This window comes from Pelophylax lessonae (genome assembly GCF_965119305.1).
Source record: "Pelophylax lessonae genome assembly, chromosome: 1".
In the NCBI taxonomy this organism is placed as follows: Eukaryota; Metazoa; Chordata; class Amphibia; order Anura; family Ranidae; genus Pelophylax; species Pelophylax lessonae.
In genome coordinates this window covers 406,872,288-406,886,968 of record NC_138768.1, presented here as the reverse complement: position 1 = coordinate 406,886,968, position 14,681 = coordinate 406,872,288, and the positions used below count along the sequence as shown (strand labels likewise).

The 14,681-nt window shown below is 44.1% G+C and overlaps 1 protein-coding gene across 1 annotated transcript in view; it reads left to right on the top strand.

Moving 5' to 3' along the window:
* Positions 1-14,681, top strand: part of FKTN (fukutin) — a 54,490-nt gene that overhangs the window by 6,372 nt on the left and 33,437 nt on the right. Inside the window, exon 2 of the mRNA XM_082243336.1 lies at positions 4,836-5,019. Coding sequence (XP_082099462.1) covers positions 4,912-5,019 — 108 coding nt within the window. The 5' untranslated portion in view covers positions 4,836-4,911. The remainder of the gene's footprint in view (positions 1-4,835; positions 5,020-14,681) is intronic.

The window sequence follows — 14,681 nt, the reverse complement described above, 5'->3', positions numbered from 1 at the left end:
CCAATCTGCACTGCATTAGATTCAGAGGAGCACAGGGGAGACATCCAGGGTCTTTTAGATGTCCTGGATGTCTCATTACAACTTGCCGACCGCCCGCCTTGTATATACTGCTGAAGTGTGACTGTATTGCGCAAATGACGCACCTGTACGTAGTTTCGTTCATTAGCCACTAGATGGCGCTGTGATTGGCTAGCAGGGATGTCAGTCAACAGGTCCGGGTATACCCGATGTCCGCCGGCCACCTGCGATCTTTCCCAGGAGAGGCAGAATGACGTTCCACCTATGTAAACAAGGCAGAACGCTGTTCTGACGGGGAGGAACACAGAGATCTTGTGTTCCTGCTAAGCAGGAACATAGATGTCGGTCTTCCTCCAGTCAGAGCAACCCCCACACAGTTAGCAAGTACCCCCTAGGGACACACTTAACCTTTTGATCACCCCTGATGTTAAACTCTTCCCTGCCGGTGTCATTAGTGCAGTGACGGTGCATTTCTTTTTTAGCACTGATCTCTGTAATAATGTCACTGGTCCCAAAAAGTGTCAGGTGTCTGATTTGTCTGCCGCAATGTCGCAGTCCAGCTAAAAATTGCTGATTGCCGCCATTACTAGTAAGAAAGAGAATAAAAATGCTCTAAAAATATTGCTCAGTTTGTAGACTAACATCTACTTAAACTAACGTATAACTTTTGCGCAAACCAATCAATATAAACTTATTGGGATTTTTTTTTTTTTTTTTACCAAAAATATGTAGCAGAATACATATTAGCCTAAACTGATGAAAAAAATTTGATTTATTTTTCGTTCATTGACGGACACTGCTTCAGATCTTCATAACAGTTGGGTTATACTGCCCCCTAAAGAAGTAGGACACTAGGCAGAAAAAAAGTTTGGCTATGCCCATGGGCAGTCCCAGGGGGTATACTCCCTCTGTCTGCTATAGGCACTCAGTTTTTTTTCTACCTAGTCAGGCGTAAGGACCTAGTTCCATGCTGGGATCTCTGGTCCTAGCAATTTTTTCTTTTTAGATAGAATTTTTTTTTCTGGAATTTTCCTGTGAGATCTACAATCAACTGCCGGAGTGGGCGATGGGCTGGATAATCTAGATCCAATGGTCACCCCAGTCTGGCCAGTGAGTGCCTGCAGACCACAGCTCTGCGCTAGGTCAGCCGGGCCATAGCCCCATCGGACATGGGCTGGCCTGCGAGTTAAAACGCCTTGCGAGGTCGCATACAACCAAGTCGCAGCGTTCCTTTTTGCAGACAGCCCCCCCCCCCATTTCGATGGAGAGGGGATCTGTCTGGAGCAGTGCCCGCCTGGTTCCTGGTATAGTGAGAAGCTGTCCCCCCTCTCACCCTGGAGGGTTTTGGGGTAGACGTGGGCCCCTCTTTGGGATGGTCGGGCCCCCGGGTTCCACTCCACATATGTTGGGGCTATTTGGGTTGTTGGGGGCTGGGGGGGGGGGGGTGCCGCCGGCGACCAGATAATAGACTGTGCTGGGGGTTTGTACCTGTTGGAAGCTCCTGCCAGGGCCCCCCTTCCTGCCTGGATCTGTTCTTGAGGCCTGCGTTCCCTCCTGGGTCCCTGCAAGCCTCATGGTACTGTGCGGGGCCACTATTTTGTTGTAGCCTGTGTGTTTCTTTACATGGTGGTCATGTTGGTGTAGTCCAGCGGCCATTTTGTGGTGGTTTGCCATTGAACATAGTGGCGGCCATGACAGTGGAGCCCTGTGGGCACCGATTTAACCTTTGGTCTTGCCTCTGCTCCTCGGGTCTTCACAAAAGTTTTTTAGCCCTGTGCTAGCTTTGCTACGCCAACGCTGGATCGCGGTACTGGGCTACTTGGACAATCTCCTTCTGCTTGAGGAGTCTCCTTCTGCTCTGGTGGAAAACCTGGAGGTCACAATATGAACTCTGCGGGAGTTCGACTGGATTCTGAATTTTCAAAAGTCTGCTCTTGTTCAGTTCATAAAGCTGGACTATCTGGGCCTGACTCTGGACTCGGCCTTAGCGTGAGTACTCCTTCCTCTGGACAAACTCAAAAAATTGCAGGCTGCAATTTGTCTCCTGCTGTCCAACAGATGGTCATCCCTCTGGACCTGCACGCGGGTGCTGGGCCTGATGGTGTCTACCTTCGGGGCGGTTCCGTTTGCACAATTCCATACGAGGTCCCTGGAAAGGGAGATTCTGACTAAATGGGACAAGACTCTGCAGTCTCTGGACAATCAGATCTGGCTGAGTCGGGGAATGAAGGAGTCCCTGATAAGGTGGCTTTGTTCTCCGGCCCTTTGGCTGGGCAAATCCTTCCTCCCCTTGTATTGGACAGTGGTCACCACAGATGCCAGCCTGTCTGGCGAGGCGTCCTCAGCAAGCATTCTGCTCAGGGGAGCTGAACGCTGGAAGAGTTCAGACTACCGATCAGTGTCATGGAACTCAGAGCGATCAGACTGTGTTTGGACCATTGAACGGATCGTCTTCAGGGTTGTCCAGTGCGCACCCAATTGGACAATGCCACAGCCATGTGGCTCGATCAAGGGATCCTCTGGCGGATGCAACAGATGCACTGGTGGCTCCGTGGGATCAGTATCATCTATCGTTCCTTGGAAACTTCCTCTCAGGGAGGATCTGCTGTCCCAAGGCTCCTGCTTTACAGTCGCTGGCTTTGACGGCTTGGCTGTTGAATGCCAGATGCTGAAGGATTGAGGTTTATCTGAGTCAGTGATTCCTACACTGTTAAAAGCTAGGAAATCTACTTCTAGGAAGATCTACCATCGTACGTGGAAGACTACATTGCGTGGTGTGAGTCTCTTGGGGTTCATCCTCGCTCCTTCTCGGTGGCTCAGATCTTGACCTTCCTTCAACGAGGGGTTGAACAGAAATTGGCCTTGAGTACCATCAAGAGCCAGGTGTTGGCTTTGGCTGTCTTCTTCCAATGACCTTTGGCCACACACTCCCTGTTGCATACCTTTCTTCAGGGTGTCTGACATTTGGTTCTTCCAGTGCGGGCTCCGTTGCTGCCTTGGGACCTCAATTTGGTGCTTTCTGTCCTCCAGAAGCCTCCCTTTGAAAAGCTTTGGGAGATTCCCCTGCTTACACTTTCCCAGAAGGTGGCCTTTTTGGTAGCTATCACCTCTGCGCCACCTATGGCCCTCGTAAAGGGTTGTCCGCTTCCTCTGTGACCATTTCCAGATGGATCAGACAGACAGTGATTCAGACCTATTCCATTAGGGGTCAGCTTTCTCCTTTCCCTGTTAAGGCGCACTCTACTCGGGCGCTTAGTGCTTCCTGGGCTTTCCATCATCCGGTGTCAGGATTGCAAGGCGGCTACTTGGTCATCAGTGCACACTTTCAAAGAGTTTTATAAAGTGGATGTGTTGGCATTTGTGGATGCTTTATTTTGGCCGCAATGTTTTGCAGGCTGCTGTTGAGAGGACCTGATCCTCTTCGAGGGTGTATTGTTTTTTTTCAGGTGGACTCCAGTTGTTTTGGTTTTGCTCCTGTTGCCTCATTGGCTACTGTTTAGCCTTGGGAATTTTTTTGCTGTTTCCACCCCTCATGTTTAACACTGCTTTGGGACATCCCAATGGTTATGAAGCTGTGTCCGTCAATGAACGAAAGAGAAAATGGGATTTTTGATTTACCGTAAAATCCATTTCTCTGATGTTCATTGATGGACACAGCACCCAACCCTCTGTGGAGTTGTAATTCTTCTAACACTGCTTGTAACTAAACAAGCCTATAGCGAAGAGAGGGAGTATACCCCCTGGGACTGCCCATGGGCGTAGCTAGACTTTTTTTCTGCCTATTGTCCTACTCCTGTAGAAGGCAGTATAACCCAATGGTTATGAAGATCTGAAGCTGTGTCTGTCAAAAAACATATATATATATATATAATTTTTTTTTTTTTTTTTTTTTTTTTATTGGCTGTGTTTTATAGCAGAAAGTAAAAAAAAAAATATATATATTTTTTTTTCAAAATTGTCGCGCTTTTCTTGTTTATAGCGCAAAAAATAAAAACCACAGAGGTGATCAAATATCACCCAAAAAAAAAAGCTCTATTTGTGGGGAAAAAAGGCCAAATTTATTTGGGTACAGCGTTGCACGACCGCGCATTTGCCAGTTAAAGTAACGCAGTGCTGTATCGCAAAATGTGCCTGGTCATTAAGGAGGTAAAACCTTCTGGTCCAGAAGTGGTTAAAGAGAACCTGTCACCAAAAAATCATCACATAGGGTACGTTTTGTCCCCTATGTGATTAAAAAAAAAAAAAAAAATTTTACGTTGTAAAAAAAATAAAACGTACACACAAGCATATTATAAAAAATTGTATCCCTCCCCCCTTCAGGCCAGATTAAGAGTAATATTTCTCGCACCGGACCTCCTCTGTAAAGCTAAACTGTTGACCTATAGAGAGCTTTTAAATCGTCGTCTGTAAAAAATATAGGGTACTGAAGTTTGTCGCTATTTCACAGGCGCACACAAATTCAAGGTTTGACATGTTGGGTGCAACCTTATCTTTTATATTTTACCAAAAATTTGGCAATTTATTGCGTGCGTGAGCCGTAAAATGAACTTTAGTGTATTTTTTTACTGAAGTGTTGCGTTTCCTAGATCTTTGCAGTAAAATCGTGCAACATAAAAAATTGTAACTACCACTATCTGTTTCTCTGGGGTGTCTGCTTTCAGAAAAAATATAATGTTTTAGACGTTTTATGCATCCTTCAGGCCTAAAATTATTTTTTAAATTGTGCACAGAAATCCGCAAAAACGTCTCTGGCAGCAAAAGGGTTAATGAATGTATTTTATTTCTTTCTGAAGTTTAACTTTATTTTTCTGTGTTTGCAGATCTTGCTCCATGTCACTAGTGCAAGATGACCAGAAGCGGTATAAATTATAACTGGGTATCCACAAGTCCTGGATGATGCAGCGTATCAACAAGAATGTTGTTTTGGCTGTGTTGACAGCTGCAAGTACCTTGTTTCTCCTGTTTCAGCTGTATTATTATAGATACTATATATCTGCAAAGGTAATTATTGCTAAAAAGTATAGATTACTGTACATGTTTTTTATTTTCTATGATTTGCCTTGTCCTTATGAGTTTGACTGCCCTTTCCCTGGTGATGCTCAAAGCACGAGGAAGTAAAGTAAAGAACTTCCTTGTTTTGGATAGCGTTTGGAGTCGATAGCTAGACCCTCTGTTAAAGAAGTTGTAAAGGCAGAAGGCTTTTTATCTTAATGCATTCTATGCATTAGGTTAAAAAAGCCTTTTGTGTGTAGCAGCCCCCCCAGCACCCTCTAGTACAGTGATGGCGAACCTTTTTGAGCCCGAGTGCCCAAACTGCAACAGAAAACCAACTTTTTTATTTCAAAATGCCAACACTGCAATTAAACCTGAATATCGAGGTTTTTAGTTAGAAAATTCACTTTATAGTGCGATTCGCATAAATATCAATTACATATTTATGTTGGTAGATACACCAACCACTTGATTTTTTTAGTACTTCATCACTTTACTTTTTCCTTATTAATCCCTTTGAGGATTCGCACCTTTAGTAGATTTATCACTGCAGCACTTTTTGATGTTTCACCATACCGGTGGAATTATTTAAATTTATTTTGAGTCACTAAGCACTAATATATATATATTTGTTTGCATTGTTTGGAGAATATTGTACCTTCCACCTATTATATTGTGATTATGGTGGGTAGGAAAGTGCGCTGATTCAATATAGGGTGTGCTGCTACCTTAGAGTGTATGTTGTGGAATATGTAAAGAAATCAGGTGCGCTGCCCTAGTGCATATGTGCAACATACAAAATGATGCAAACAAATAAACCAAAAATGCAATAATAATGCAAAAAAATGAAAACGTATGCAATTCGTGTAAAACAAAAAATGTCCAGAAGGTGACTCGTGATACACCAATGTGCAATAAACGTCCATGTTATAAGTCCATAAATAAAGTGCAAAAAATGGTGACATAAGCTTCCAGCTTGGGGAAAGGTGAACTGTGATTGGAAGGTGCAAAGTCCCACCACCAGCTTGGCCTCTTACCAGAAGTTAAACGTTAAGGGCATATATGAATATGACCGCTCCAAAGGTCATGCAGCCAGGTAGAAAAGTTCCCAGAAATATAGAAGGCACTCTGACACACTCGTGCTCCCTAGACTCTTACCGGACAAAAGCCAAACAAGAAGCCTGGTTCTATGGTGATGAGTGGTCCTGCCGGGGGTTACTGGACTCTAGGATGGCTGATGTAGTCCTTGTGTCCAAGAGGAACAGACCCAGTCAGAAAGCCTGACGAAAGAAGATCCTGCCAAAGATGACTAGACTCTGATTGGCTGCTGTAACTCCTTAGTCTGGTTGACCTCAATAATAGGGGACACAACAGAGGGGACCGCAATAGTGCATTACCAACAGTAGATATTTATTAAAAACAAATGGTTGCACTTACAGTTGTGAAGACAATAATAGCGAGTTCCCTCACGGAGGAGCTGTATGGCGGGGTCCGCCTGCAGTGCGGACCGCTGCCTGGTCTAGATGTGATGACGCGGCACCTCCTCTCTGACGCGTTTCTCCCGATAGGGCATCCACTTAGATAGGAGGTCAATATCTAATATCTAATATAGAACCTCCTATCTAAGTGGATGCCCTATCGGGAGAAACGCGTCAGAGAGGAGGTGCCGCGTCATCACATCTAGACCAGGCAGCGGTCCGCACTGCAGGCGGACCCCGCCATACAGCTCCTCCGTGAGGGAACTCGCTATTATTGTCTTCACAACTGTAAGTGCAACCATTTGTTTTTAATAAATATCTACTGTTGGTAATGCACTATTGCGGTCCCCTCTGTTGTGTCCCCTATTATTGAGGTCAACCAGACTAAGGAGTTACAGCAGCCAATCAGAGTCTAGTCATCTTTGGCAGGATCTTCTTTCGTCAGGCTTTCTGACTGGGTCTGTTCCTCTTGGACACAAGGACTACATCAGCCATCCTAGAGTCCAGTAACCCCCGGCAGGACCACTCATCACCATAGAACCAGGCTTCTTGTTTGGCTTTTGTCCGGTAAGAGTCTAGGGAGCACGAGTGTGTCAGAGTGCCTTCTATATTTCTGGGAACTTTTCTACCTGGCTGCATGACCTTTGGAGCGGTCATATTCATATATGCCCTTAACGTTTAACTTCTGGTAAGAGGCCAAGCTGGTGGTGGGACTTTGCACCTTCCAATCACAGTTCACCTTTCCCCAAGCTGGAAGCTTATGTCACCATTTTTTGCACTTTATTTATGGACTTATAACATGGACGTTTATTGCACATTGGTGTATCACTAGTCACCTTCTGGACATTTTTTGTTTTACACGAATTGCATACGTTTTCATTTTTTTGCATTATTATTGCATTTTTGGTTTATTTGTTTGCATCATTTTGTATGTTGCACATATGCACTAGGGCAGCGCACCTGATTTCTTTACATATTATATTGTGATTACCTTTGATAGATGTGTCAGATCCGATTCCTCCCATTTACTTTATCTTTGATAAGTGATAGAAAGAACATTGGATCCGATACCCTCTACCTTACACATCTAGTCTTTATTATACATTTTTTGGGCAGCGCCATTTACCTCCACATTCCCATCAAGCAGCTTTAACCTTCCGGAGGGACCAGGGACACATTACACATAACGATTACACATTATGTTCACAAAAACTCACGTCACACCCTGCCCCCACGCCCACCCCGAACATGTCACTCCCTGCTAAGTATGCCCCAAGCCTGGTGAACCTCTTCATGGGGGAGTGGGAGGATCGTTTCATATACGCCAATCAGAGACCTGAGCGGATTCTATATAAAAGGTACCGTATTTTCCGGCGTATAAGACGACTGGGCGTATAAGACGACCCCCCTAATTTTCATCTACCAGTAATACTTATACTTGGGCTACCTTGGAGATATTCTCCTCGGCATATAAGACGACCCCCCATTTTTGGGGGATTTTTTTGAGGTTTAAAAGTAGTCTTCTACGCCAGAAAATACAGTACATTGATGATTTGTTTTTTATTTGGAAAGGGACTGAAGTTTCACTCCAGATGTTTATGCAACACCTGAATCCAATAGTAACAATATTAAGTTGGACTTCAGTTGGAGCATGAAGAATGTGCATTATTTTGATGTGGAAGTGTTTGTGGATGAAGGTCAAATCTAGACGAGGGCCTATTTCAAGCCCACGGACCGGAATGGCTATCTTCCGATGTTCAGCGGGCACCATCCACAATGGCTGAGGAACACTCCAAAGGGCTAGTTCCTCAGAATTAGGTGTAATTGTACTAGTGAGTCTGATTTCCTTATGCAAGCGGACATTATTAAAAGTCGATTTGTGGAGAAAGGATATAGTCCCTCTATTTTAGAAGGGGTCATCCAAAAAGTGAAGGGGCTATCCCAGGACGAGTGTCTGAAAGATAAGGCCAAAATTGGGGATAAGAAATACGAATGGGGGTTTGTAACAAATTTTAACAGTACAAGGAGGTAGAGGACATCTTTAGGAGACACTGGGGTGTCCTATGTATGGACAAAATCCTGGGTAAGGTGATTCCTAGTTCCCCGCTGTTCATATATAAAAAGTGCCCTTCGTTTGGTGATCAAGTGGTGCGGAAGGTCTTGGACCCGCCTATCAGACCAAAAATGTTCTGGGATAAGGTTGGCTTCTACGCATGTCGCAGGTGTAAATCCTGCAGACAGGTTAAGGAACATTTTAGAGGCAAGACCTCATTTGTATCAAGTGCGAATGGGAGATATTTTGAAAAAAGGGGAGGAGATGAGAACACTGAGGGAGATAGAGGCCGGCTCTGGATGACTTCTTATCCTTCTGCTCAGGTTTTGTCACCTTATAATGATTACAGGATCCTTGAATGAGATCCAACAACACGGAACAGGATATCTTGCTTGGTTTCAAGTGGAGATTGTGATGAGGTTAGTCCAGATGAGCCGTCGGGATTCACAATTTGGGCCCTTTTCTTGCCAGTATCTGGTAAGTGAGATTCCTTAGGGAGAGGTGCACTCGGTGAGGTGAAGGGATTAATTTTCCCAGTTCCAGCTCGGGTGACCAGCCCACCTTTGGATCCTATGGGGACATTTAGCTTGATCTAATGTTTCATTTGACACCCAATAGACATTCGATGGACTGAGTGTTACATTATTTCAATGACCATATACATTAGTCACTTTAGCACTGCTTGTAGATATTTACCTTGGTTTGTTTGTTAAGGTGATATGCATCTTTGGTTTTATGTTTTTAGGCAGCAGCTGTTCATTATATCTATACAAGATCTATATTTCCAAGGTGTAGAAGCGCTGGGTGATTGAGATTTATTTGTTTGTATCTTTTCTCAATCCTTATTTATTTATCTAATGACAATGGGTTCGCAATATTGTATTCTGTAACAAATCTGTTGAAGATGGTTAGAGCTTGATTGTACAAGCGTCTAGTGTTAGGTGAGAGCACCGTTTGTGCTAGCATTCTCCCATGTGCCATGAGTATTGCTAGTCCAGGATGGGTTCCTGGAACAGCGGTGGTCTATTCGGGATTCTCTCAGCTGTGAGATTTACTTGGTAGAAAACCTGTAGGTTAGAACTAGAGAGGGCATCAGCTGCTGTGTTGTGAGTGCCCGGTACGTGTTCACAGTGTTAGTGTTGTGTTGCTGCCATCCACGTGAGTCTCCTGACTAGGCTCATGATTGTGAGGGATGGGGACCTGCCCTTGTTAATTATGTTGCATTCCGCTGTGTTATTTGCTTAGCATTTTACGGTTTTTCCTTTCCAAAGGTGGCCCCACACCCAGGCTGCTGCCACTATGGGGTCAATTTCAAAAAGCGCAGAGGTGCTGTTGAACAAAGGCATATTTACTATCTCTATTGACCATACATCTCTGAACCATTTATCTCCAAAGATAGCTGCGTACTCCGAGTGGGCTGCCCCGTCTGTCCATAATACTGGGGAGTTTTCTGTAAAAGGTGGGATGAACATGTTTTATGCCGTTCCAGTGAGCCAAAAATTAGCTCCACATAGACAAATCTGCCCTAACCTGTCTGTCCAGTGTGACTACGCTTTCGTCGCTTGGTAGGTTTGGAAGCAGACTAAGTAGTCTGGAGACAAACGCGCGACCTTGTGGGATTATTTTCATGGAGAAGTTCAGGGAACCCAGGAGAGATTGGACGTCTTTCTGAGACGTAGTACCTCCTAAAGAGGAACAACTCGACTTCTGCCTTCTTTGATTCTCTGAACTTTGTCAGCGGGGAGATTCGCTTGCATTGTGACTGAGTCTAGGCAAATGCCTAAAAATGTCAGTTTGGTGGTGGGACCTACTGTCTTGTCTGTGGCTACTGGCACCCCTAGCATAGAAGAAAGTGCTACTGTTTTGACTATACTTTGAAGAGTAGATGTGGGGCTCTCTACTGTCGGAAAGTTGTCTAATGAATTATGACTGGACAGCAGCTGATATTCAATAGGAGCCAGCACAGCGTTTCTGCAAACAGATCGAATAGTTTAGGGCTACTCTTGGCCCGGAAGGTTAAGCGGTTGGCAAAATAATAAAGACCTTTCCATTTTGCTCCATGCAGATGCCAAAGTGACGGGTGTATCGGAAGCAGCTTGAAGGCGCTGAAGATATCCGTTTTCCCAAGCCAAGCTGCTTCCCAACCTCAAGATTGCCTGTATGGCATTGTCAACCGTGGCATACTGCAAAGAAAATTCCTCTGAAGGTATTAGTTAATTTTAGGCTTCGTACAACAACCAAATGAGGAGCCGAAAGGTCAATTGATAAACGTTTTTTATCATTGTATTTGCCGGTTGCTATGCTCAATGGGTTGGTTTGCCAACATGCGAAAGGTGGTGAAATGGCCCAGGCATGAAACCTTTCTCAACTTCTGTCTGTAAGAGAGTATCTACTGTTGGGTCTATAGTGGCTGATTGTAAATTGTTACATTCGACTGTGCCTGTCGACCGTGCAATTAACCCTGTGAAACCCATGAGTAGAAAATGAACTAGATCCTGTGAAGGGTGAGAACAAAATTTGATATAGTTCTGCCTTTCTGGCTGTGGCAGGATATGGTATATCCCTACGCCTTAACTCTGCGGCGATCTTCGGGATCGTCCATGATCTCAAGGAACTGGGGCTTGAAGGGTCTTGGTTTTCTCCTGCGGTGGGGACAGTAGTTAGAGTGGGTGGCCTAGCTGGCGTCCAGGGTAGGGAGAAGTCCTCTCCTTGTTCTGACACGTGAGACATTCTATGACGACATTAAAATGAAATTTGTTATGCTATGTTTGTTTGTAATTTGCGTTACCTGGCGTCTTTCTAAATGCCGGGTGGCAAAGCATTTTGCTATAAGTGGGACAGTGAGGCCCTGCTAATTGCTAAGTGGCTGGTAGAGGCGCGATCTATGATTTGGCCCTGTGCCATGAACGAAGGCCTGTGGAGAACTCGAGACGGGAAAGGATAAGGAATGTGACGCCCTTACTAAACCTCTTAGCAGAGTGTATGCGAGACTCTAGCTATGATTTGGGCTGATGGGTCAGAAAACCTCCATGTGAGGATGGGTGTTGGTCTCGCAGTAACTACCAAGTATTTTAACATGTGCTTAGGGCCGCTCCAGTTCCCTACCTGCCAGTTAACTCTGCAAATGGACAAATATTTTGTAAGTTGCGTTAACTGGCATCTTCCTAAATGCTGGGTGGCGAAGAACTTGGCTATAAGTGGGACGGTGAGGCCCTGCTAATTGCCAAGTGGCCAGTAGAGGCGCTGTCTATGGTTTGGCCCTGTGCTGTGCCATGAACAATGGTGGTATGCAGACCTCTGGAGAACTCGATGAGATGGAAAAGGATATGGAAGGTGACGCCCTTACTAAACCTTTTAGCGGAGTGATGCGAGACTGCAGCTACAATTTGGGCCGATGGGCAGCAAACCTCCGTGTGAGGATGGGTGTTGGTGTCGCAGTAACTGTGAAGTATTTTAACATGTGCTTAGGGCCCCTCCAGTTCCCTGCCTGCCAGTTAACGCTGCGAGGGGACAAATGTGTCAGAAATAGCGTACCTGTATGACTTATGGCTTGACTGAATGCTTGGCTATGTTCGTATATACCACCGGTAATAAGCAATACTGTGGTTAATACCTTAACATGAATGATTTGAGAGATTAATATTATCCAAATTGATACATACCTGCGTATGCTGATCCTCCTCTTAAGTGATTGAATTTATGTAGTGTTACTTCTGGACCTATGGCTGAGGGATTGAAATTAAGCTTAAGTTTAACAATATTGCATTTGGCCGTGCTGCTATTGGATAACTCGACAACTTGTACCTGGTAGGTAGTTTGTTAGTACCTGTGAAATTCTTAGAGCTGTAAGCCGACATTTAATGTTACCACCTATTTGTCAACCTTTTGCGTATGTGTGTTTTACGTATATTTGTTTAAGGCTGATTGTCTGTATTATGTCTTACAGTCTCTTGGCTACATACGCATGTAGTTGTAGTTCTACCTTGGTGTGTATGAATTGGTGTCTTTTATTTTAATGGTATTACTAGGTTAGTATTTCTATTGGCTTATTTTCAACCTGAGTGGAACTTACACTAGTGGTTGTATTATGCTGAGGCCAGATCAAATGTTGAAGCATAACTCATAGGTTGAATACTAGTGACTCAGATCCCATATGCAGGTGGACTCTTGCGTCAGAGCCGATGCTGCGGACTGGTGGTAGTTCTAACATGTAGTTTGTGCTGTCCACAGTAGGTGGCGGTGTTGGCGTGTTTTTACATAGAGCTTAGTAACACTATTTAAGCCGAACAAAATGTATGTATGTTTTTTTATTTTGTGCAGCAAAGTCTAGCCATACAGGGTCTCTACTATGCGGATGACTGCGCGATTTGTGATATAAAACTGTTCATATGAGTGCATACGTGCCTAAGTGGTTAGTGACAATTTGTTAGAAATGTGCGTTTAGTATTTGTTTTGCCATGTGCGTATGTGTGCAGCTCGTGCGCCAGTTTAAACCCGTGTTTCGTTTACTCGCTGTTCCCTGGAGCTCATCAGCTGACCTGGAAGTTCGGTAAGGTGCCCCGGGAGCTTAGCAATATTGTGCACGACCGTGCCCAAGCGGATAAAAAACTGGCGTCAGTGTTTTGTGGAATGCCCTGGAAAGTATCTTTGCTGCTTTGCAAATCCACGAGGGAGACTCTTCTGGCTAAACCGGAACCGTGACCAATCAACGTCAGCCCTGTATGGAGGTAGGCTTATATAGGCCGGATCATCCCCTCCCACAACTCCAGGCTCTGCCTTCCCATATATAGGTAGAACCTCTATCATGGTTGTTTTAGGTGTGTGTGTGTGTGTGTGTGTGTGTGTGTGTGTGTGTGTGTGTGTGTGTGTGTGTGTTTTCTTTAGAGCGATTTCCCCTCACTTCCTTGTCAAGTGATGGTGATCAGATAAAACAGGATGTGAGGAGAAGTATCCTCAGCCAGGAACGTAGATCATGGAAACCCTATCAAATAAAGCCAAAATATGTTCTAGTTAGGACTCTCAAACATAACTACCACACAATGGCTATAGATTTTGGACAAATAACATTGTTTATTTGAGAGTTTGAAAAAGAAACGGGCTTGATGAGAAGCCTGTAGTTACAAATACAGATTTAGAGACTCCAAGCAGAAGATTATAATTGGCTTAAAACATCCTGATGCTTAGGTTTCCAGCTGCTATGTATAATCTGTTTTTTAAGGTGTCTTTCTCTTATTGTATAATTCTCTATTGTGTGTCTCCTAGGTGTGAACCCCCTTTGTTAATTGAGTCACCTATTGTTTCTGCCTGTCAGCTAGTGTTGTATCCACTTCCACTCATTACCAAACTATTGTGGAATATTTATTTGTTTTTTGTTTTGTTAGCAGTTCATTAGACGTACTGTCAGGCTGCATTCACACTTGAGCGTAGCGTTTTTTACCGCGATTTTACCGCGATTTTTTCAGGCGTTTTTCATTGACATCTATCAAAAACGCTGGTAATCAGCCCAAAAAGAAGCTCATGTACTTTTTTCAGCTACAGGCGTTTTGCAAAACGCTCAGATGTGAACAGGGGCCATTTAAATGAATGGGGTTTTACTTGTTGGGCGTTTTGGAAGCGTTTCTTTTGAGCGTTTTTGGAGCTGAAAACGCCCAGGTGTGAATGGAGCCTTAGACAAACTGATGATATTATAAATGAAAATAATCTGCACTAATTTACTCTAAAAGCCACAATCTAATCTACCAAATACTGTGATCACAACAATATTCACTGTACCATACAGCTACTGTAAGTAGTGCCAAAGTAAAAATAAAGAAATGTCCACCAATCCAAAATCGTGATTCCTTATTTACAGTATGTCCATACACCACTAAACTTTGTTCTTCAGTTCTGTACTCAGCATGCTTAATCACCACGAGTAAAGTGCATTGTCCTCCACCATCCAAAAACCTTACTCACCAGATGCCAACAAATTTGAAAGCGTTATTGTTAAAGATTTCTTCCGCTCTCTCCAATCCACTAGGGGTCCTGTAGCCGATGGAGTAATCTATCCCTCTCATACAATCATGAAATCAGAACAGGCTGTCATTGTGCAACATGTTTATTCAATTTAAAAATGTACATCAATGCATAAAATGCTAATT